At 42.9% G+C, this 26,458-nt stretch overlaps 1 protein-coding gene across 2 annotated transcripts in view; it reads right to left on the bottom strand.

Annotated features, from left to right (window-relative positions):
- CPED1 (cadherin like and PC-esterase domain containing 1) overlaps positions 1-26,458 on the bottom strand; it is a 265,135-nt gene that overhangs the window by 221,881 nt on the left and 16,796 nt on the right. The window contains exon 2 of one of the 2 annotated variants that reach the window (XM_083182819.1): positions 14,481-14,673. In XM_083182819.1, the coding sequence (XP_083038945.1) occupies positions 14,481-14,673 (193 nt within the window). Of the gene's footprint in view, positions 1-14,480; positions 14,674-26,458 lie in introns of those variants that run through there. The other variant, XM_083182820.1, reaches the window with a different exon arrangement.

Here is a 26,458-nt window from a genome sequence, read left to right as displayed (position 1 = left end):
GTGTTATAGAAAGAAGAAACTGTACCCTGCCTGTGGTTACAGTGGATCTGTCACCAGTGAGTGAGTTGTAGAGTCACCAGTGCATACTGTAAGATATAGTGAAGAATCTGCATCCTGCCTGAGGTTATGGAGTGGCATGAATCTATCCCCAGTGTGTAAGTTATACAGGAGTGGGTCCAGATGTGGATTTCTGATAGGAAAGTACCCCGACTGTGCGCACTGTGCTGTGAGAGCTTTCACCCTCTCGCTGGGTCTCTACCTCTGGGGTAGTTTCAGAGATGGATGTAACCCTGCCAGTGCATCTAGGTACACACAAGTCAGGAAACATTCTCCCCTTGCACCCGGATAATGACTACCCTAGTCCCGGTCAGGGTAGCTGGTGTAAGGCAGCAGAGACCCTGTAAGTTTGGGTACAGAGGCCCCCCCTCCTGCAGTCCACCATTGCCCGCCCTCCACCTACGCACATACCTGCCCAGCTGCACAGCAGCTAATCCATGTCCTTTGTGCGGCGACCAGCGACCAATCTGAGCGCAGCATCCAATGGAGCCACCCTTCCTACGCACCTGATTACAATACCACCACCAATATATCATTTTGACATCTATAGTAGTAGTGGGGGCCACAAACTCTAATCCAGATATGGAAATTAGCCTAGTCTGTTTATACAACAGTTACTGCTAAGGACATTTAAATCATTTGATGCTGGTAAATACTTTTAATTCTAGAACTAAATAATGCTCGTAGTAGAGCAATTTACATCTACTCATATACATTGAAAAAACAGTTAAAAAACAGTAAAGCAAATGTATTAAAATTGTATGAGTTATAAACATGTTTTGTTCTGCTTGGTTTTATGCAAGCCCTAAATAACATTTTATATTATGCTATTGGTGAGAAAATATTACAGAAAAAAAAAACAGGTAAAAATAAGATTTTATGCTTTTTTTAAATTTTCTCCTAAATATAATCTCACTGAAACAATAATAGGGAAACCTTAAAAAGTGACGACGTCACCATTCACAATATTCACAGCAGGTCGACATTGATGATGATGACATGGTTAAATGTCAAATCACTTTCCACTGTCTGAGAAAGCAGTCAAGTGCTGTGAAATGCATTGCAGGACTACAGTGAAACTTATTTTATGGTTTATGTTTTTTATGTTTTATCTATATCAAGTCAATATTTTTTAGCATGAAGTAAGGTGATTTGAATATATTTTGTATTTATCTTTATCTTTCAGTACATATTATTTATGTAGAGGTGTGTGCTGCTGCTGACTGGGAGAGAGAGGGGGAAGGGGGGTTGGACCAGGCCCCCGCTGAGCCCCTCCAGTAAGCCCGGGCCCGTGTAATTAGTACCCACTCTCCCCCTCTCGTGGCCCTGCTTGTTGGTCAGTGTTAAACAGCCCACATTTCTATAGCACATCAAATTTGAAAGGCAAGAGCACATGGAAAGTACATGGAAAGTGCAACTCCACCACATGATAGTTCAGTCATCAATGGTCAGCCATCAATGATAGCCATTGATGTTATAATCAGCCATCGATGTTATAATAATGTAGATAATGTGTTTTAATGTTCTTACCCTAATTTAAACATAAAATAACCCTGACAACTTCTGATCGTTTTTTTTTTTTTTTTTATACTATCTATTATTCTTCTCTTAAGTCAGAGCATAGCTCACGGGGCCTTATTCTAGTTCACTCTTTCTGACAAAATCCTTCTTAGATGGACAAAACCATGTGCACTGCAGGTGGGGCAGATGTTACTTGTGCAGAGAGAGTTAGATTTGGGTGGGGTTTTACTACAAAGTGAGATCTATATTGCAATGTAAAAATGAAGCAGTCAGTATTTTCCCTGCACAGAAACAAAATAACTCACCCAAATCTAATTCTCTCTGCACATTTTACATCTGCCCCACCTGCAGTGCACATGGTTTTGTCCATCTAAGAAGGATTTTGTCAGAAAGAGTGAACTAGAATAAGGCCCACAGTGACTGTTTTTTGGGCACAATATTTAACTAAACCTCAATTAATTTACTTCAGATTATTTGATGGCAATAACTAAATGATTCATATTCCTTGTCTACAGCCCTGGCATTTTTAGGGGATATTTTGCACATCTCTAACAGCAATGTTGGCACTCAAATGGTTAAATTGGGAGGACCATCCTTAATCAGACGTTATTTTTTCTAAGCACACCCTAGCATTCTATATTATTTACATCCATATTCCTCTATGTAATAAAATTACAAGACTTTTTTAAACTGATGGATATTAGGATTATAAATGTATGTCCCAGTCAAATAATAGATTTATAAAGGTCTAGTGTTAAGGACCCTTATAGGCCTTTAACCCCTTCGGTGGTATGGCCAGAAATTTATCGGGCTGAGCTGCACTGTAGGAGCGGGCTCTCCTGAGATATTTCTGTGCATGGCACTGTAAAGAAAGGGTGTGCCAGTGGTGCCTCGAGCGGTGAACCACTGGTGCACCACCATCCCCCCTGTCAATGATCCCACCCCCTCCCCATTGCAGATTCTCCCCGTCACTGATCCTCCCCGCTGCCACTCAGGGAGGATTGGGGCCACTCGGGGAGGATAAGGGCAGCTTGGGGAGGTTCAGCCACGCTCAGCCATTCATGTGTTCGGGCATCCAAACGCAGAAATGCCCGAACAGAAGAACGGCTGCACGCCCGAACACCTGAGCTCTCCTGAGCCCCCCCCAAGCGGCCCCAAACTTCTCCAAAGGGCCACAAACTTTCGAAGCCGGCAGCAGCAGCTTCAAGTTAGCAACTGCTCCCCCCCCCCCCCGGTTGGGACATGCCCGCGAAAAGCAGGACAGTTTGGAGGTATGATATACAGCTGTTTTATAGTGGCAAAAACTGCTGTTTATACTGCTGGAGATTTTGGCCTGATAACAGGCACACAAGTTGACACAACTGGGTTTGAATGGCTACTAAAGGTAACCATCCTCACCTGTGATCTGTTTGCTTGCAATCAGTGTGTGTGTGTGTGTGTGTGTGTGTGTGTGTGTGTGTGTGTGCGTATAAAAGGTCAGTGAGTTTCTGGTCTCCTGAAAGACCCTTGCATCTTTCAAGCAGTCAGTGCAGCACTTGCTGAAAGATGCAAGGGTCTTTCAGGAGACCAGAAACTCACTGACCTTTTATACACACACACACACACACACACACTGATTGCAAGCAAACAGATCACAGGTGAGGATGGTTACCTTTAGTAGCCATTCAAACCAAGTTGTGTCAACTTGTGTGCATGTTATCAGGCCAAAATCTCTAGCAGTATAAACAGCAGTTTTTGCCACTATAAAACAGCTGTATATCATACCTCCAAACTGTCCTGCTTTTCGCGGGCATGTCCCAACCGGGGGGGGGGGGGAGCAGTTGCTAACTTGAAGCTGCTGCTGCTGGCTTCGGATGTTTGTGGCCCTTTGGAGAAGTTTGGGGCCGCTTGGGGGGGCTCAGGAGAGCTCAGGTGTTCAGGCGTGCAGCCGTTCTTCTGTTCGGGCATTTCTGCGTTTGGATGCCCGAACACATGAATGGCTGAGCGTGGCTGAACCTCCCCAAGCTGCCCTTATCCTCCCCGAGTGGCCCCAATCCTCCCTGAGTGGCAGCGGGGAGGATCAGTGACGGGGAGGATTGGCAATGGGGAGGGGGTGGGATCATTGACAGGGGGGATGGTGGTGCACCAGTGGTTCACCGCTCAAGGCACCACTGGCACACCCTTTCTTTACAGTGCCATGCACGGATATATCTCAGGAGAGCCCGCTCCTACAGTGCAGCTCAGCCCGAGAAATTTCTGGCCATACCACCGAAGGGGTTAAAGGCCTATAAGGGTCCTTAACACTTGACCTTTATAAATCTATTATTTGACTGGGACATACATTTATAATCCTAATATCCATCAGTTTAAAAAAGTCTTGTAATTTCATTACATAGAGAAATATGGATGTAAAAAATATAGAATGCTAGGGTGTGCTTAGAAAAAATAACGTCTGATTAAGGATGGTCCTCCCAATTTAACCATTTGAGTGCCAACGTTGCTGTTAGAGATGTGCAAAATATCCCCTAAAAATGCCAGGGCTGTAGACAAGGAATATGAATCATTTAGTTATTGCCATCAAATAATCTGAAGTAAATTATTTGAGGTTTAGTTAAATATTGTGCCCAAAAAACAGTCACTGTGAGCTATGCTCTGACTTAAGAGAAGAATAATAGATAGTATAAAAAAATTAACTTTTAAAAAATGAACTATTTCTTCAAAGGAAAAGAACCTTCAAACTTCAACCGCTTAACTGATATCCCCCCCCCCCATGGGGAAAGCAAAAGAATTGTTAAAGGATCTGCAGAAAAAGGCAACTGAACTGTATAAAACAGGAAAGGGATATAAAAAGATATCCAAGCAATTGAGAATGCCAATCAGCAGTGTTCAAACTCTAAGAAGTGGAAAATTAGGGATTCTGTGGAAACCAAATCACTTTCAGATAGACCAACAAAAATTTCAGCCACAACTGGCAGAAAAATTGTTTGGGTTGCAAAGAAAAACAAAATAACTTCAGCTGAAATACAGGACTCTCTGAAAAGAAGTGGTGTGGTTGTTTCAAAATGCACAATAAGGAGACATTTGAAGAAAAATGGGCTGCATGGTCAAGTCGCCAGAAGAAAGCCATTACTACACAAATGCCACAAAGCATCCCACTTACAATACTCCAAACAGCACAGAGACAAGCCTCAAAACTTCTGGAACAAAGTCATTTGGAGTGAGGAGAACAAAATGTAACTGTTTGGATACAACCATAAATGATACATTTGGGGAGGAGTCAACAAGGCCTATGATGAAAGGTACACATTCCTACTGTGAAAGACGGAGGTGGATCGCTGATGTTTTGGGGATGTGTGAACTACAATGGCACTGGAAACTCTGTCAAAAATGATGGCAGGACGAATGCAGCATGTTATCAGAAAATACTGGAGGAAATTTTTCACTCATCAGCCCGGAAGCTGCGCATGGGATGCACTTGGATGTTCCAACATGACAATAATCCAAAACACAAGGCCAATTCAACCTGTCATTGGCTACAGCAGAATAAAGTGAGGGTTCTGGAGTGGCCATCTCAGTCTCCTGAACCATCATTGAGCCACTCTGGGGAGATCTCAAACGTGCAGTTCATGCAAGGCAACCAAAGAATTTACAGGAACTGGAGGCTTTTTGCCAAGAAGAATGGGCAGCTTTACCATCTGAGAAAATAAAGAGCCTCATCCACAACTACAACAAAAGACTTCAAGCTGTCATTGATGTCAAAGGGAGCAATACACAGTATTAAGAACTGGGGTATGTAAACTTTTGATCAGGGTCATTTGGGCAGTTTCTGTTGACTTTATGATTTAAAAAGAGTAAACGCAGTTGTTTGACAATAAATGACTTCACCCAACCACTAACCATGAGTGAAAGGAAAGTTTGTGAGTTATCATTCATACTCTCTGACAAATGGCCAGGAAATCACAAATTCTGCTAGAGTATGTAAACTTATGAGCACAACTGTAGATCCAAATATACAAGGACTGAGATGCCTACTTTCAGCATCCATAGGTGCTGAACTACCTCATGGTGCAGGTTTGAATGATGATTAGACACAATGACATACCTCCCAACCGCCCCGATTACTGCGTGAACATCCCGGTTTTCTGGGACGTTCCCACGTCCCTGCTGCGGCCGGCAGTGTTAGGGGGGCAGTAGTCCCCCCTATCAGTTGCTGGTCAGCGTCTATTTCCGCAGCCAAGGGGCTGGTGGCATGGCTAGAGGCTCACAAATCCTCTGGGCCATGCCCCCACAGCGGCGAAATGGGGGCGTGGCCTTGCACGGCAAGTTACGACCCCTAATTTCGGGCGCGCGCCAGGATCCTGCATCTTGAAGCCTACAAGGTGAGAGGTATGCAATATTGAAACTTTCACCAGTCGTATAGCAAATGCAGATTATCTTTCAGAACAATGGCCTCCTTTGTGGGTAATTCTGCATCTACGAATGCAAACATTATTACTGACATGCCCAGGGCACACTCATAAGCTGCAATATCTCTGTGCATCTGTTAAATAACCAGTCTCTGCCCAGGATCCCACATAAATTTCTGCTACCGTGCATCTGTCCTGCAACTCTGAACATGACAAATGAGCTGTGCATCTCAGTTGCATGCATACACAAAAAAACACTGTACAGTATGTAGGGTAAATACTGGCTGCTTTTGCATGTAGCCCATAAATTCTGAATAGTTTTATTTTTACACTGCAATCTAGTTTTTAGTTAGTCTGAAATCTAAATCTCTCTGCACATGTTAAATCTACCCCACCTGCAGTCCAAAATTGATTTACCAATGTGCAAAGCAGGGGCAGATTATGAGAGGACAGGGCCCTTGTGTAAACTTTGTTAGGGCCCTTTTCTCTATGAGGCACAGTAGACTCCGGCATTGTCTCTGAATCTACTGTGTATGTGCAGGTCTCCGGAAACATGGCAACCACCCTATTCCAGGTGACTTATCCCTACTGCACATGTGCAAATCACCAGGATAATGGCTGCCATGCCAGTAATTAAAAATGGGTGCAGGATGCATGTGTGCATTACAGATAAGCTACAAACGTGCTTTACTCCAGATCAGGCCTTAATGCATAGTTGCCTACTTTTGAAAATTAGTTTCAGGGAGATTATAGTTGGCAGTAGAATTTTGCACAGCACCCTATTAAGAGGGCATGTCATGCTTTACCCAAAGGACGTGGTTTGTTCCATATATGGGAGTATACAGTATGTCCTTAAATGCTTGTTGCTTGAAGATATTTCTAGATAACATTAGTAACTATGAACTTTGGGAAATGTAGCAAGTATTGATAACATTGCTGCCTGCAATATTGGATTATTTATTTGCAATTATTTGCTGTGAAATTTAGTGTCTTCTTGATAATAAATGTGATGCCTATGCAATAAATTCCAAGTGAAAGTCCCATCTGATTGTATAGATCTCTGATTTCTTTTTTCCCCAAAAAAAGGTAACAGCTGCATAAGGTCGGTTAGGAAAAACCAGGGAGATTTCTAGAATTTGCAGGCAGACAGGGAGATTGCTTCTATTTCAAGGAGTCTCCTGCAGAATGCAGGAGTGTAGACAGCTACAGTATGTCCAGGGCCGTCTTTTCGTATGGGATTAATGGGCACTTGCCCAGGGGCCCGAGGTGTATAAGGGCCCTATGCTGATAGCTGAGGATCCCCTTTTTCCAGGGATACTAGAAAAATCGGCCCTGGGGAACTGGAGATATCCAACTTCAAAGCAGCAGTCCACATCTGACCTGTTAATTGCAATTCCCAGTCATATTTCTTAGGTTCTCTCTGACTTAGAGTTTTTCTGAGAATATATTCCAAAAGTGGGGACTCTCCCCTTTCTGCCGACACTAGCCACTTGTCTCTTTTATGCTCAGAACCATCATTATCATATCAGCCTTCCAGCAGCCGGTCCCTGCTCCAGCTCCAAACATCTGGTGGACAGTTTTATATTTTTTTAATGGATTGCTCTGGCTCCTCGTCTCTGATCCCCAAGTTCCCCGCACCTCATGAAAGTTGGGACTCTAGGTTTTTATACTATTGAAGGCTAAGAAATCTATTTCCAGATAGTGGCGATATCTGCAGTCAAACAAGCTGCCCTTCCACCGGAAAATGACAAATATTAAGCCCACTCCATTATCCAACCCTCCCCTGCGTATAACCCCCTACCTCCCCGGAAGTCATTTACAAGGGACTCTTTATTCAGCTCAGTGCCCCCTTCCACACATTAGTGTTCTCCCTCCCACCACCTGTGCAGTAAAGGAGTAATTAGCAGAAGTTACTGCACCAGGTTTTACATGTTGAATGGAAGATAGAGCACCCCCTGCCACCTGTGGGACATCAAAGCTGCTACTGATAGGAGGGGAGAACGGGTAAGGACCCCAGTGCATTGCTTTGCCCAGGGACCCACACTGCTGTTAAGACAGCCCTGAGTATGTCTTAATGTTTGCATTTTTGAGGCAATATGCAGGCCTTGGTACAGTATTCCCCATGAGTGTTTGCCTATATAGTTACTATAAAATCAGTGTGCAAAGGTAAACCAGGTGTGCCATTTTAGTGCAAGAATTTAGTAGACTTTTGGCATTGTTTTCCAAACTATGATAAAGCCCCTTATATAGAATACCCAAAGAGGGATGCTGGCATATTTAAACCAATGTTGCCACCATAATTGATTTTTAACTACTTTGACTCTAACAGTGGCACTTCTTTCATCCATCATACATTTCAGTTAGTTTGACGAACAACATCTGGTTATGATTAGTACATTCAATCCAAGTCTTCTGGAGGATACAGTTCCGTTTGTGTTAGGCAAAATGAGACACAGGCCTTTTGTTGTCTTTACTCAGAATAGAAAGGAAAACTGAAAAATATCAGAGATCAGCAGAAGATCATATGTGCATCTGATGACTGCAAAAGTAAAAATGATCCTCTTATTTAATTACAATTTCTCCTATTTTCTGTAAAACCTCTGCTCATGTGATGCTATTTTTTTTTCAGATTAAGTAACCCATGACATTTATTAAATTTTCCTCCATAGCAGTTTTGATTAAAGAAGACAAATTGTATATCATGTCCTTATTGCATCAGTTGATCTACTTATATTCCTTTGCTTACCTTAATAAATTCCATCTGAAAATACTATCTGACACTTAATTAATTAATTGCAACCTTCAGGCTGGTGATATGTTGGACTCCCTTTATGAGCTATGAGAAAAACTGCACATTAAGGCACACCTACTTTACATGCAGTTGTTGGACTTATCTTCTACTAAACATAGGCCTGATTTTTGTAAGCAGCCGTAGGAAACAGATTTACTACCTTATGCTAATGTGAGACTCTGTTAAGCTAATCAACAAGGCCGTAACAATGGTGGTGCTGCCAGTGTCCCCATACAGATGGTCAGTAGATAAACAAGCCACCACGATCTGTAATTGCCCACTGCAATGTAAATTGTGCACCTGGATCCTTTTCTGATGGACGCCCTACTACTACTATGCCCTACTACATATACATTACAATAGGCAGTGAGTACCCCTGTCCAAATTCTGATCTCCATCTTTTCCTACTCCCATGCTGTCTGCAGCGTGACACAGCGCCAAGCTGAGCACAGACTGTGGAGCGCAAGCATGGCGGCTTCATACACTGCAAAAGTCCTGACAGCACCAAAGTCTTGACAACATTAAAATCTACAGATGGAGCCCCTCTCTTCTTTGGCCGGGATCGCCAGCATGTCTCCGCTGGCGATCGCCGGCGCAGAGGCGCTCCATCTGACGTCCAGTTTCAGGATGGCGCTGCTGCGTGTCCTGCCCATCTCCACTTCAGGGATACGGGCAGGGGTAGGGGGGATGGCGGGGCGGCGAGGGCAGAGGCCGGATTGGCCCACTGGGAAACCGTGCCATTTCCCGGTGGGCCAGTCCAGATTTCCCTCTGGCTGGGCCGCCGACCGTGCTTCCAGAGCTGGCGTCATCCTATATATGCAAGCGGCCACAGCCTGGTCACAAACGGCAGCATAGCTCAAAACAAATATGGCCGCCGCATATATGCATATATTATATGCACATATGCGGCGTCCATATTTGTTTTGGGCTATGCTGCACTTTGTGAGGAGGCTACGGCCGTTGGTCACTGTCGGATGACGTCACCAGCGAGCGGACAGAAGCGTGGCAGACGAACCTGAAGCTATTCCACCTCTGCCACCCCAGGCTGTAGCATAAGCAACACCCCCCCCCCCCGGCTGTAGCGTCAGCACCAAGCCCCCCCCCCCTGTTCCCGAGCCGGATTTTGTTCCCAATCTGCCCATGGGCGAGGGGCACCGGGGGAGGTGGCGGGCTGTGGAGCCAGCTCCATAGCCACGGGGCGCGCGTGAGGAAGGAAGAGGCCGGCTCCATCTGTACAACTAGGCAAACTGAGACTGAGGTCATGATTTTATTGGCCTGGTGAGTGTAGGTGGCCGGAGGATTATAATGTGTGACATAATGTTTAAAGAACATTACTGTGTAGCATTATCTTTTTAATTCCATTACTAATGTTGTGGAATTATGGGGGTTATTGTAGTTCACTCGCAAAGGCACAATCACACTCTTATAGACAAAACTATATGCACTGCAGGTGGGGCTGAAGTAACATGTGCAGAGAGAGTTAGATTTGGGTGTTTTATTGTTTGGATTTAGTCCCCATTATGGGTTACCAATAAACATAATTTTATCAATGAAGTTCATTCATAAAATGTATCAATGGACTTCATAAATTTGATTAAACTATTTTCCAAAATGGCGGCCTGCGTGCTTCCTGAAATCACTCACCTTAACTGAATTTAAAAATAAGCAATGAACCTTTATATATCATCTCTGATCTGACAGATGAATTCTACATGAAGGACAGGCCGGTCTTCAGCCTAAGCATTCCAAGGCTAATAATCTGTTTAACTGTAATTTATAGGAACTCAAACAGGCCGTCAGAAGGTTAGGAATGTCAGCACCATGCACAATATGATGTAAGTGTGTGATGTAGTATCAGTTTACATTGATGTATTATCAGTATGGAGAACTTTCTATAATAGCTTTACCATTGAATAATACAATGTTCTTTGTTAAGTACTCTGGCTGTAAAAGCTACGCCTCACACCAAGGATTCAATGTGGTATTATAGTTTACAATCTGCATTAAAGTGATTGACTACCTTATTTATGCATTACAATCAAACAGATACCGTAACCCTTTTGGAGCTATTTGACTTTAAAAGAAAACTCTTTTTACATGTAGTAAACACTACTATGCCGAAGGACACCAATGAGCTGACCTCTTTTTTTGTCACAGCATTAATGTACCGCTTCACCTGATATGGTGGTCATCTTCTATGATATGCTTTCATAACATTGTTACTGGATGAAGAGGAATACAATTTATTCTAATTAACTTGATACCAGTGGCGGTTTTTACCTATGTGCTGCAGGGCTGCAGCCGCCCCAGGTACAATCCACCACTGTCTCTGCGTAAAGTGGAGCCAGATTCAGTCTGTGAGGCTCTGGCTTCCATGTGTCTTGCAGTGACTTCCTATTAGAAGTCCGACATGCCAGTCACTCAAGGCAGTCCCATAGGGAAGTGTTCCCTCCCTCTGGGATGCCTCTCTGTGCGCAAATGCACAGCAGCCCCAAAACCAGTTCTGCACATGTGCAGTACCACGGACCATACTGCGCATGCGCCAGACCTGGGAAACTGATTAAGTCTCCGGGGGATGCCGCAAAGGGGCTGCGCAGTATGTATGAAGTTACTGAGCATACGTTGGCACCGTGCAGGGGACCGGCAGCTGGGACCAGAAGGTGTGGGGAGTGTGGTGGCGGCTGCGGAGGGGGGCCCGCATTGCGACAGCCCCCCTCATCCAAAAGAGTAAGAGCTGCCACTGCTTGATACTTATAATAACTTAATGCGAAGAGTTACTGCTCCTACACTAGGCCCCTAAAAGTGGTCCAACTAGTGGAGCAAATAACTTGGTAATTATGCTGACATGGATCACAAAGCAAAGTGCACAAAATCATGTGCACAGCAGGTGGTAGAAATGTAACATATGCAGAGAGAGTTACATTTGGGTGGGTTGTGTTCAAATTGTAATCTAAATTACAGTGTAAAAATATAGAAGCAAGTATTTACCCTGCACAGAAACAAAACATCTCGCCTAAGATGGCCATTTTTACAGAGGTCTGCCCATGTGCAATAGAGTCTGAGTGCTCTAGTGCGCAGGCTCTATTGTCTTGGGCAGCCTGACACTGTGGCAGACAGAAAGAAGAGGGCCCAAACAGAGGAGGCTGCACATGGGTGCCCCTGTTTAAATGCCTAGAGATTCCTCCTAACTGAAATGTTGGCAATAATTGGGAACTTGATACTAATTTCATCAATGTATTAAATGGTATTCATGACCTAGAACAGTGGTAGATAACTCCAGTCCTCGAGAGCTACCAACAGTTCGCATTTTCCAGACAACCTAGCTGCTGCACAGGTGCACTCATTACTCACTCACACATTTTAAAAGATCCACAGGTGGAGCTAATAACTTCAGTTGTGATTCTGTGTGGAGACCTGGAAAACTTTAACTGTTGGTAGCTCTCGAGGACTGGAGTTGGCTACCCCAGACCTAGTGAATAGAATGCAACCATAAAAATACTTATTAAGAAACTTTGTAATTTAAAACTAACCTAATAGATTTAAATGTGAATGGGCAGCAGAGATTGGATTTTGCAGTAGCTATCCTGGTATCATGATATTACTGATGTGTGCAACTAAATAAGTGGTGGTCCCAAATCACAACTGTAATTCCATATGCAGAGGAAATGCGAAGATATGCATATATTGAAGCTACATGAATTTGTACAGAGATGCCCACTGGCAGCATCTCTAATCCACTGTTTGTGGGAAAAACACACAGCATCGGATGCACCATCAAACATCAGACAGCTGTATAATTGCTCAGACTGTTCAATGGGATGAAGAACTAAGACACCGGGACAATTGTCACTGAGTACAGTGATGCATTCGCAGACTCAGGCACTCCCCTGAAGTGGTCAGGACACACCTGACTTTGAGTTGCCACTACACTGATACCAGCAACATCCTCACTGCAACCGCCATCTCTAATGTAGCACGGCACATCTAAAGTCATACTTGTATGTATGCACAATATAAATAAAAATCGCTCAGATCCACGAACATCAGCATTGCTTCCAGCCAGATCTTACACAGAAAGGGAATTGCATTTTAAATGGTAGTGGTGCTAATAGTTCAGATAATTATCCCAGAAGACAATTAATAAATAGCTGTGGACATTATTTTCATTTATACATACTATTTTATTTCTCACCAGGGTTGTACAAGTGTGTTTATCTAAAAATAGTTCTAGTGAGAAGCTTGTTTCTGAACCAACAGATTAGTCTGTACTAAATCATTTTCTTCCATAGAATTTATATTATCCATTTGTATATATTTGTGATTGAAAAGAGATTTCATCATTCAAACAACATTTGTTATAAGACGTTTTGTGTGAAGAGCGTTCTTAAGAATCACAACTGAAACGTTCTACACATTCATGTTAATTCGGTTGAAAAGTCTAAACCTAGAATCTTGAAATAAAATGATCCATGGAAGTTAATAATTATTTTTCCATATAAGCCTAACGAAGACAACTGGCATCTGTCCAATCCAAACTCATTCCAAAATAGAACTCTCGCAAGAAACAGAGAAAGATAACAAGTGTTTCAAGCAGAATTTGTAGGAAAACAAACTACAGTGGATTACCTTACTTGTTATACAATGTCTGCTTTCACTTCAGACAAAATAAATAAAAGACACAAAGATTTTAATGATAGCTGCGACTGCAGATGGAAAAACAGTGGTCAGTGCCACTATGCTCATGAATTATAATGATACTCACATTAGCATAATGTAGTGAATATGGCTGGCTACATCTTTGAAAAAGCTGTCAGATGGACGGCGAAACATGTCAGGGAGCACCTGCTGATTTTATCTGGGTTACTTTGGTCTGATTCCTAGCCCTTTCAATTACTACAACTTTGGAGACCGATTCCAACTTTGCAATACCTGGGCTCAACAGCTGCACTATCCATTTGGGAACCACCATCTGCACAATAAGGATTACAAATTCCGCATCATTGTTGAGGATTCCCCGCACTCCAACAGGGGCTCTATCATCATCCTCCAGCTTGAAAAGAATCCAGCAAGGTATATGGACCCTTTCAATTTCCAGCTATATATGGATTGACCCAAGGACTGCTCCATTCCCACAAAACGTCTCCCACCCCTGGGTGAAACGGGACTTCAGACCACTAAGTATAAGACCCATCCTTATATCTATTTTTTATTTATATTTATTTTTATTTTTTATTGAGTAATATACTATTTTTAATGCTCTATAATATTGTATATTTTGTGCAACAAATTGTGTTATATATGCATTTATTTTATACCCTACCCAGTGCAATTGCACAATAAAACAGCAATTTTATCCTATAATAATACATTTTTTCATGTTGATATAAATCTATTGTAAACCAATTACTCCTATTTTTAGTGCTCCACCCACCTTTTTCCCAACACACTCATTCTATGCAATGAAATGCAACATATTGTCATAATGGAGGACAAGCATCACACATCAATATGGAGTAGGCAAAGTGGATTCTTCTCAAGGAAGCTTAGTGCCAAAAAGATAATTAACTAAATATTAAATTATAGATTATTAGATTGTACATGTATTCACTCTGTAAATGATATGTTATGAAATAAAGCAAAATCATTTGACTGTATACTAAAGTAACCTTCCAGTAAATTTCCAGTAACGTACCAAACAAGACAATTCTGCACACATATCAACTTACCTTGAGAACTTTGGTTGTCCTTTACAAATGCTCTGATACTGTTAATATCAGTAAATTGTAGGGCTGAGTATTTGTGATGTGCTAGGAGTCGCTTGTACAGGATGGAGTCTTCATTAGCAAGTGAGGGATGGATATGCAACAAGATTCTTTCTGTGGTAGTGCAACCTAGCTTCTTTTTAAGTCGGTCTTCATACTATTAAAATAAAATGTATATTAGCTTAGAGGAACCAGATTGGAGTGAAAAATACACCTCCCTAGAAAACACAGGAAACATGGAAACCCTTCTTATTGTATATTGCACACATACATCTCAAATTCCCTATTAAATACTAGCACACCTCCGAACTTCTAGTTTGTCCGAGGAGGGACAGATGCGCGTGTCGAAATAAGTGGGCGTGGCTTGTCGCGGGAGGAGCGTGGATTGTCACGGGAGGGGGTGTGGATGATAATCGCTGCGTGCCGTGAGGCCACGCCCCCATTTTACGCTGTGGGGGCATGGCCAAGCCCCCAGCCCCTCTGGATGTGGGGGATGCCGTGGGACACTGCCAGTGGCGGGAGGGATGCAGGAACATCCCCGAAAATGGGGACGTTCCCGCGATTATCGAGATGGTTGGAAGGTATGTACTAGAGATGCTTGAGTTACTGTGCAAAGCTGTTCTTCAATTAGTTCCTCAAACTAAAGTTACAGTTTGCAAACAATTTAGGCAGGGATAACAAGTTAGAAAAAAAGGAGGAAAATTAATAGATGAGAGATTCAGTGAAAGATTTCGTAAGAAATCTCCAGTTTTTAAAGCGGCAATCATTTACACTGCAAACCACTTTGATTTTGAAGTGTAAATGATTGCCGCCTTAAAAAAAAAACCTGGCGATTTCTTACCAAATCTCTCACTTTCTGAATCTCTCATTCTATTAAATGTTACCCATAGTCTGAGCTCTGATTAGAACATGTTTAAACCTTAGCGGCACCATAATATAACAATATTTGAATGGGGTTTACTTTGAGCTCCATCAATATAATGTTCACTTTTGAAAGGATAACCAAATAGTATAAAATGTGTACATTAAAGCTTAAACTAGTAATTTTTTTAGTTTATTCTAATTTATTTTGTTATAACTGCAAACTTCGGATATGAACTTTGAAATACAATAGTGTGCACTACAGTTGGATTAATCATGGTCATGCTTCTGGCTTAAATTTGCCAAATTTTATATAATGTTCAACTAATAGTAATAGTACTCCAGCTGCTTAGGTATTCCCACTGCCTCTAACATATTTCATATATACCTGTAATCACAAAAAGGGGTTCACCTGTCAAGGAAATCTAAGCATTATTATTTAAATTGGTGCTTGGATTAGTCATTGTATCAGTAACAGTAATGTAGTTAATTTTACTCTGATATTATAATTACAAATGCTAGATATTGCTGCTCAATTTGGTTTACAATTTATATGTCTACATATAATATTGCCTTTTGCACGTTATCTATAAATATATTTTTAAATCATCTATATATATATATATTGTGGGGTTTTAGCATCAAACGGGTAGGCACAGGTGAGGATTTGGCACAGACTTAGACAGTGACATCACGGCTTGGGTCCAAAACAGGGCTTGCCTGAGTTTTATTGCAGCACTCAGAGCAAGAAACTAACAACAGCCTTTGCACTTCAGGCAAAACAGAAAACAAAAACCTGCTCGTCTGAGCTCTAACTAAACAGAATAAACGTCCCTCTCTATACCAGGGCCACACTATGTGACACTGGACGCATACAGCAGATATAGATCAAGTAATGCAGTACTTACAGCCTTGTCTCTCTCTAGCAGCAGCTTACTGCCTCCAACACCCAGGGAGAGAGAGAGAGAGCTCTAAGGAGAGGGCTGACTCCTTTTTAAAGAATCAGGTGTTCTCCTGATTACCAGCCCAGGACAGAACACCCTTTGTAAGCCGGAGCTTACCACACAGATTGAAATAGCCTGCAGTCTATATGCCATAAGACAGGATTCTAGGGGAAAAGTACCTGCCGTCTATGACTTTCCCTGCCACTGTCTTACATACCCTCCCCCTCTGTTCGAACCTGTGGGGTCGGACACTGTCTGCCAACTGGCAGTATGTTCGGGATAGGACATCGGCATTACCCTGAAGCCTTCCTGCTCTGTGTTCCACTGTAAATTTGAAATTTTGCAAATTGAGAAACCATCTCATGACCCTTACATTTCTCTCTTTGGCTTGGTACATCCATGTAAGTGGGGAGTGGTCAGTGATTAATCTAAAGGAGCGTCCTAAGAGATAGTACTTTAGGGATTCAAGGGCCCACTTGATTGCTAAGCACTCCCGCTCGACTATACTGTAGTTTCTCTCCGTAGGTGTGAGCTTCCTGCTCAAATATGTTACCGGGTGTTCCTCTCCACCAACTTCTTGGGAGAGGACAGCACCTAGTCCCACATCAGAAGCATCAGTCTGTACGACAAACTCTTTTTTAAAATCTGGAGTGATCAGGACTGGTTGATTACAAAGGGCCACTTTTAATTCTTGGAATGCCCTTTCAGCCTCTGGGTTCCAGCTGACCATAACTGCCCTACCTCCTTTGGTAAGATCGGTTAGGGGCGCTGCCATGGTTGCAAACTGGGGAATGAACCTACGGTAATACCCCAGAATTCCCAAAAAAGCCCTGACTTGTTTTTTTGTTGAAGGACGAGGCCAGTCTTGGATAGCCTCCACTTTATTTATTTGTGGCTTTATTATACCTCTCCCGATAACATACCCCAGGTCTAACATTTTCTGGACCTCCCCAGATATGGCCTGTCTACGCGCTTCTGGTACTCTATAGGGTTTTAAGCGTACCCGAACTCCAGGTTCGGTGACAATGTCATGTTTTATGGCTGTGGTGCGCCCTGGAAGTTCTGAGAACACATCATAATTCCTTTGTACTAACTCTTTAGTTTCCTGCTTCTGGGATTTGGACAGGGTCTCTGACACCCGCACCTCTGGGCTATCACTAGAGGGGGCACTTACAGCTGTCAGAGTCTCTCTGTCTTTCCAGGGTTTAATTAAGTTCACATGGTACAACTGTTCTGGCTTCCGTTTACCTGGTTGATACACTTTATAATTTACACTTCCCACTTTTTTATCTACCCGATACAGTAGATCCTGGTTAATGGCCATATATGGGAACTCTTTGTCAGCATTGGGGTATTGGGGCTCACCATTTATGACTTTAGGATTTTCCCTAGCTCTTAATAAGGTGGGATCTCTAAGTTGAGCAGTCCCAAAATTATCACGTGACATCTCTAGCTCAGGCATGTCACACGCTTCTTCCTGCTCCTCAGCTTCACCTGCAGGAACAGCTAGGGGAAAACGGTCAGATTCAATAGTGGTCACCCCTACCGTTTGAACCTCAGTATCCTGATCAAAAGGCTCAGGACTAATCACAGGGCACACATTCTCATTATTAACATCATTTCTAGTGCAGTGTACATTCTTTTTCCACAAGTCCCAGAACAATGGGAAGTCTCTTCCCAGGATCACACTATGCATCAGGGTCTCTACCACGCCCACTTCATGGGACACAGTTCCACAAGTACTCTTTAGCTGGACTAAAGCTGTGGGATACTCCTTGGTGTCCCCATGTATGCACAAGACCCCTATGTAACGTCCTGTGAGTGTCCCAGGGTCTACCAAGCTGGCATGGATGAGAGTAACTAAACTCCCAGAGTCCAGTAGAGCCCTCCCGGGATAACCATCCACCTTTACATGACATATTTGCTGTCCAGTTTCTGACACAGTCTCAGCAGAGAAAACAGAACGTGCATATAAAGAGCTTCGCCTGGCTGTATCACACTCCATTGGCTCAGAAGTAAGGGGGCAATTGGCAGCAATATGCCCAGGTCCATGACAACGCCAACACTGTATGCGGCCCCAGTCTTTTTGCGACCCAGGTTTGGACCCTACTGTCCCTTGGGAACGCCTCTCCACTGTTTGTTCCCCATCTAGGCCACCTCCCTTTACAACATTATTTACCCCTCTAGTAAATGGAACAGTCTTACCAGATGATCCGGCCGCTTTGCTGTTCTTGAGGGTGGAATGTCCAGGAGGCACTTCTTGGAGTAGATTTTCAGTAGCTCTGTACCTCTCAACCAAGTTGACAAGCCCCTCGGCATCATTAGGGTCGCCCTGACCGACCCAGCGCTGAACCTTTGGAGGTAAGGAACAACGATACTTGTCCAGCACGACTCTCTCCACGATCTGCGCTGGTGTAGACTCCTCTGGCTGTAGCCATTTCTTTACCAGGTGGACCAGGTCATACATTTGGGACCGCGCAGGTAACTGTTCAGAAAAAGTCCAGTTATGCACCTTCCGGGCACGCACACTCATGTTTACGCCTAAGCGAGCAAGGATCTCTCCCTTGAGTTTCGCGTAGTCGTTAGCATCCTGCTCACTCAGACCAAAATACGCCTTTTGTGGTTCTCCAGTTAGAAAAGGTGCTACCACACCTGCCCATTGATCCACGGGTAACTGTTCACGCTCTGCTACACGTTCAAACACCGCAAGAAAGGCCTCTACATCATCCGTGAGAGTCATCTTTTGCAGAGATTTCTGTACTGCAGCCCGTGTGGTTGGAAGCAAGGGTTGGGGTGTTTGCACACTCTGCGCCACACTCTTAGCCACATTCTGTATTTGCTCTTGTAATTGCAGATTAATTTGCTGCTGTTCCTTTAAGGCTAGTCTGTTGGATTCAAGCAGCAAAACATTGGTTTCAGCCTGGGCACGCATGGCCTCCTCATGCACCTTTTGCTGATGTGCGTTGGCCTGCCGCTGCAGCTCATTTGCCTGCACCAAGTGTTTTAAAAGGTCCTCCATTTTAACAGTCTCCTGTTGCAGTGTTACAGCAGCCTTTAGCCAGGACATGCAAGTATCAGTGCACTCCAGACACTCACTTGTGGCTGGTTGCCTTTAGCAACAACTTCCAGCTTGCTGTAGCAAAAGTCCTATAGTTCGATGTATGTCTCTTTAAGTGAGATGCTTGCTCGCATTCTCCACCATATGTGGGGTTTTAGCATCAAACGGGTAGGCACAGGTGAGGATTTGGCACAGACTTAGACAGTGACATCACGGCTTGGGTCCAAAACAGGGCTTGCCTGAGTTTTATTGCAGCACTCAGAGCAAGAAACTAACAACAGCCTTTGCACTTCAGGCAAAACAGAAAACAAAAACCTGCTCGTCTGAGCTCTAACTAAACAGAATAAACGTCCCTCTCTATACCAGGGCCACACTATGTGACACTGGACGCATACAGCAGATATAGATCAAGTAATGCAGTACTTACAGCCTTGTCTCTCTCTAGCAGCAGCTTACTGCCTCCAACACCCAGGGAGAGAGAGAGAGCTCTAAGGAGAGGGCTGACTCCTTTTTAAAGAATCAGGTGTTCTCCTGATTACCAGCCCAGGACAGAACACCCTTTGTAAGCCGGAGCTTACCACACAGATTGAAATAGCCTGCAGTCTATATGCCATAAGACAGGATTCTAGGGGAAAAGTACCTGCCGTCTATGACTTTCCCTGCCACTGTCTTACAATATATATATATATATATATATATATATATATATATATATATATGTCTACTGTCCATTTGATTGTCTCCAAAATACTGCCATCTGTTGGCAGCAAGTGAAACTACATCACACACATGCACAAACACAGAGGCAATCACAAGGCAGCAGACTAGCTTTCAAAGCATTTGCCTTGAGCAGGATTACTAGTGTATATATATATATATATATATATATATATATATATATATATATTTATATATGTGTATATATATATATATATATATATATATATTCTGCAGGTATGGGGGACCCAGGTGAGAGCTGGATTCCTCCAAAGCACGACACTACAGGGTTTAGTGCAACACAAATTTATTGAGCAACGTTTCGGGGCCAACCAGACCCCCTCGTCAGGCTTATAGCATACATTTCTGTATGCTATAAGCCTGATGACGGGGTCTGGTTGGCCCCGAAATGTTGCTCAATAAATTTGTGTTGCACTAAACCCTGTAGTGCTGTTCTTTGGAGGAATCCAGCTCTCACCTTGGTCCCCCATACCTGCAGAATATCCATTACTCACAAGGGCACACAGGTACATTGAATTTGTTGTGTGGAGTGCCGGCTTGCTGGAACTTATACATATATATATATATATATATATATATATATATATATATATAGCAGAGAGTCCCATGTCACAGGAAGACCAGCACCAGTCCAGTATATTCAATACATATTTATTGTCACAGAGGACATAAGTGAACAGCAAACAAACATGTCATCATGTCAGCATACAACACCCGTCAGGCTATACTTAGCATCAATTCAGCATGGTTTCAGGCTGCAATCTAGCCTTTAGGCAACGTCTCCTCGACGGCCGTTTCGGCGCTTCCAGCACCTTTTTCAAGAGGGTGACGGGTGTTGTATGCTGACATGATGACATGTTTGTTTGCTGTTCACTTATGTCCTCTGTGACAATAAATATGTATTGAATATACTGGACTGGTGCTGGTCTTCCTGTGACATGGGACTCTCTGCTGTTAAATTGATTTGACTTCAGCACAGTTAATTATTGAACTTGTGAAGCTGGTGCGATATCTACAAGCAATATATATATATATATATATATATATATATATATATAGCAAACCTAGGGGCGGTGCTCATCAAATAATAGGAAACAGAAGCATGAGCTGCAATGTTTCGATGTTTAATGATACATCGTCTTCAGGCGTGAAGCGCCATGTGATCAAATGCTATTAGCCCCTCCTGTCACGTCCGGGTCTTAATGTATCATTAAACATCGAAACATTGCAGCTCTTGCTTCTGTTTCCTATTAATTGATGAGTGCCGCCGCTATGTTTGCTGTGTTGGGCATTCCGGTCCCAGGGTCTCCTTCGGAAGGCACCGCCGTCTATACCTCCTTGTAATGGAGTGCTGCCCTTCTCCAACGAATATATATATATATATATATAGGATATATATAGGATAGTGGTAGCGGATCGGCACTCCAACGTTCAAGGGTAAGTACCTGGGTGCCCTCCGGATCTGTATGGTAGGGATAAACAGCAGGCAGGCGGCGGCACTCCAAGGAATTTTTATTGTGCAGAAAAATCTCCAACGTTTCGGGGACTGGCCCCTTTGTCAAGGTGATAAGCCAATCACCGGCACAATCACTTTCACACATCACTTCCAGGTCCGGTAGCGTGCGTTCCAGGCATGCGGACCACAGGTATAATTATCTATTGCACTACTACAGCACCTTAAACAACTATACAGACAAGCACTTGCACTTTAGATTCGGACTCCATACAAATGTATTATTGTATTATGCATATAACTTGCACAGATGTATGTTTTAAAAGTTAATTGAATAACTGAACCGCAATAAGCACTTCCGGGTCATGTATGGCATAAATAGAGAGGCTCTAGCCCTTTGCTTGTTATCTTGAAAAAGGTCCCAGAGGCGGACCGAAACGTCGATGCCCATCACTGTTGCGATGCTGCCTGATTAAAACCCCACTTTTGATTTATCACAAGACTGGTGAGTGACTCCATTTACTTCTACTATATGCAGTAGCGATCTTCTAGCAAGTTCCCTACCTTGGAATGTCACCCCAGCAAGCTGTTGTTATTCGATGTGAGTGCCAGTAACATGGACTATGTATACAAGGATTGAGGATTGGCTCCCCAACTCTAAATACTAGGCACCCATGAATTATGGACATATGCTAAAAATTGCCCTAATTGACTACAGCTGATTTAAATTGCATGGACCATTCCGCCTCATTTCTGTTCATGTCCACCAATGATGAAAATGTTTTTTAACATTTAAAAGCAACCAGCAAGCCATTTTGGATGCAATTACAATTTTTTCTGCATTTACATTTTTTGTTGTTTGAAAGCGTATAGTGGAATCTAATATCTGGATATGTTTAAATAGCCACCATCAGGTCACATTTAAACCGAGGTATACCTGACCTTGAGTCCCACTTGTAAATGCTTGGGTTCCCTTTGATTTCTTTATGTGTATTTTTTTCTATGTTTGTGATATTGTATGATCTAGCAGCTATCTTCTAATGGAAAATTTAGTTAGCTCTGAATTACTGCATAGAGCTGAATATGACTTACTAGCATTGACTGATGAGGATGTGGACCGGGTGCTATTTGATACCAATGAGTTTGGATCCTTACCTGCTGATAATACAATTGACCTGTACCATAAATTGTTACAGTTGGAAAAGAAGGAAGTGGATCTCATATTACATGGACAGTTCCTATCAGATTATCATCGCAAAAAGCAGATCCCTAGGGGTTTTCGTTTAAAAAATATTCCTACCATTGGTAGGAACAATCCTACATTTTGCAGCCGATGGTGTTCGATCCTCAATAAATGCTCCTTCGACCTGCTTTTATTAGTGGTCGAGGAGGTAGGAGCCGAACTAAAAAGAATAAGACTGTCCACATTGAGATCCACTGCCGTCCAACAATTACAAACAGATACCACTGAACCCTGGTTAGAGAAGTTGAAAGATCAAATTGATCGCTACCGTAAGGATCTTATATCATTTAAAAGAACCAAGCTAGAAAAGGTAAAAAGGGATTACCAGGAACACCGTGTTTATGGTTGGTTAGTTGGCTCGGATACCACCCCTTTTAGAGCCAGACCATTCAGACAACAACAAAAAGCATACAACTTTGATAGTGGTACCTCTGCATCCTCCTCAGAAGCAGAACACTCTGGACGTATTAAAGAACGTCCCCCCTTGCAGCGTACATTTACTAGATCACAATTGAATACCCCCCCTTTAGGCAAAGTTTCCGCTACCAAAACCGACAGGAGAAGGGGACCAAGGTCGGGCAAAATACGGTAATCAATCTATCGTCAGAAACATTAACGACCGCAGAAACTAATTTGTTGGCTAGGGGTTTATCATTTATACCAACAGTTCCTTTTAACCACTTTTAGTGGACTATTGATAAATACAAAATGTCGAGGAAACTACGCTTAGCTGAGAAGTTCAGCAGCACAACTGATCAATCGAATAAACCCCAATTTAAGAGAAAAAGCACTTATGACCCTCAGTCATTTAATTCAAGCATTAAAACATTCAATATGCTATTAGAACGGGACATACCAAGTAATGTGACCACCACACCACCCCCCAAGTATACTAAACACAATCTGCCGCTAGCCGAGAGACAGGCCCTAAGAGACCTCAAATTAAATAACAAAATAACTATCAGGCCGGCAGACAAAGGGGGTGCTGTGGTGATAATGAACACCACAGATTATCACTCAGAAGCCCTGCGTCAATTACAAGATTTTAATACTTACAAACTGCTACAGAGTGATCCCACCTCCATCTTTGAAAATAAAACTAAACAATTGATAACAGAAGCCTTAAATAACCATTGGATAGATCAGGATGTGAGCCAGTTTTTACTGGTTGACCACCCCATCTGCCCTATATTGTATCTGACGCCAAAAATACATAAAACATTAGTGAGTCCGCCTGGGCGGCCAATCATATCCGCCAGGCACTCACTTTTTTCCAACATTGCTGTTTATCTAGACAGTTTCCTACAGCCTCTGGTGCAGGGAACAGACAGCTACATCAGAGATACCACCGATTTTTTGGAAAAATTAAAACAGGTGGTGTACAGTGAGGGACACCTCCTAGTCACGATGGACGTGTCATCACTGTACACGGTAATACCGCACAACCTGGGGCTCCAGACAGTGAGAGAGGCACTCACACTGAGTGGTCACAAGACTCCCCCAGTAGAATTCCTAATATCACTGCTTGAATTGACATTGACGTGTAATTACTTTAAATACAATGGTAATTTTTATCTCCAAACTGCGGGGACTGCTATGGGAAGTAACATCGCTCCCTCGTACGCAAACCTATTTATGGACGCTTACGAGAGGACCCACATAGCCCCGCAGTTTGGAGATAAGTTGGCGCTTTACCATCGCTTTATTGACGATGTATTCCTGATATGGAAAGACTCCCATGAACAATTGTTACATATGTTCACAGTGCTCAATTCTCTTGAATTGCCAATTAGATTCACCACTAATGTACAGAGTGAATCCATCGAATTTTTAGATGTGACCATATATGTGACTGATGGTGGCTATGGCCACAGGTTGTATCGAAAGCCCACTGACCAAAATACATTGTTAAGGTCAGAGAGCTTTCACCCGGCAGGCCTCAAAAGAAACCTGCCAATTTCACAATTTTTAAGAGTTCTTCGTAATAATTCAGAAGAAAATGTAGCGGAACTCCAATTGCAGGAAATGTGTCAACGCTTCGAAGAGAGAGGCTATAACAGGCCTGTCATACAGAATTGCCTACACAAGGCCCGAAACATTCATGCATCAAAAAGTACCAGAAAAGCCACCAAGAAAGACAACCTATTTGTGATCCCCACTACTTATAACACAGCAAGTGGGTTAATACAAAAAAGCATCAGGCAGCATTGGCACATTGTAGCGAGTGACCCAATACTCAAGAACAGGCTACCAAATAAGCCGCTAATAAGCTACAGACGTGGGCAAAATCTAAAAGATCAATTGATAAGACCTCAGATGACACCTAGGTCCAACAATGACACGTGGCTAACAACTCCCAAAAAGGGATGCCATCGCTGCACCGGATGCACAACGTGCAGAAGTATGACGCCAGGTGCATTTTTCCACCATCCCTAAACAGGACGGAAGATTAACATCCTACACCGATTCACATGCACATCTGATTATGTGGTATACATCCTGAAATGCCCGTGCTCGTTAATATATGTGGGCAAAACGATTTGCACATTTAAACAGCGAATGGCTAACCACAGATCATCTATTACCTCTGCACTCCTTACTGGCACTACTGATAAGCCAGTCGCTAAGCATTTCTTGGAGGCCAAACATCCATTATCTGCCCTCCGATGCATGATCATCGACAGAATTCCACCCCCAAACCGAGGGGGAGACAGAGCAAAGACCCTCCTACGCCGGGAAGCCATGTGGATCCATAAGTTGGATACCATATGGCCCAGATGTTTGAATGAGTCGATTCATTACAGTATTTTCTTAGAAGATTGACATGAACTGCAATTACTAACTGTTCCCTCGCCTTCAATTTTTAAAAAAAAAAATTCAAAAAAATTTTCTGAATTTTTTCCAAAATAAACAACCTGTGGTCCCCATAGTGATATGTTAACAAGAGAATATTAATATAATAATGCTGCACCATATATAATATGCAAATATACCTCTAGTAGGGGAAGATAAATCTGGTGTATGCATATATCCATCTATGTGAAGACACTATACGTATTATATACTGTATATATTTATTTAGTATTGTAAGTTTCCTTTTTTTCACTAATTTATAAGTTTCCTTTTTTCTTCTTTTTTAACACCTCGGTACTTGTTTCCTAGCACGGCCACAAATCTTGGCCATCGGGGGTAATTATAGTGGCCTGCGACGCGACCGACGCGATGCCCCCGATTTTTCCATTGAAATGCATTGAAAACAGTGAAAAATCGGGTCGGTCGCGTCGTGTGCGCCTAAAAATGCTTAAATGGTCCACCCGCGATGTGAGCCAGTTTTTACTGGTTGACCACCCCATCTGCCCTATATTGTATCTGACGCCAAAAATACATAAAACATTAGTGAGTCCGCCTGGGCGGCCAATCATATCCGCCAGGCACTCACTTTTTTCCAACATTGCTGTTTATCTAGACAGTTTCCTACAGCCTCTGGTGCAGGGAACAGACAGCTACATCAGAGATACCACCGATTTTTGGGAAAAATTAAAACAGGTGGTGTACAGTGAGGGACACCTCCTAGTCACGATGGACGTGTCATCACTGTACACGGTAATACCGCACAACCTGGGGCTCCAGACAGTGAGAGAGGCA

The sequence above is a fragment of the Crinia signifera genome, chromosome 4, assembly GCF_055691185.1.
Source record: "Crinia signifera chromosome 4, ASM5569118v1, whole genome shotgun sequence".
Lineage (NCBI taxonomy): Eukaryota > Metazoa > Chordata > Amphibia > Anura > Myobatrachidae > Crinia > Crinia signifera.
The sequence above is the reverse complement of the archived record's forward strand: the minus strand, read 5'-3'. Positions and strand labels throughout refer to the sequence as shown.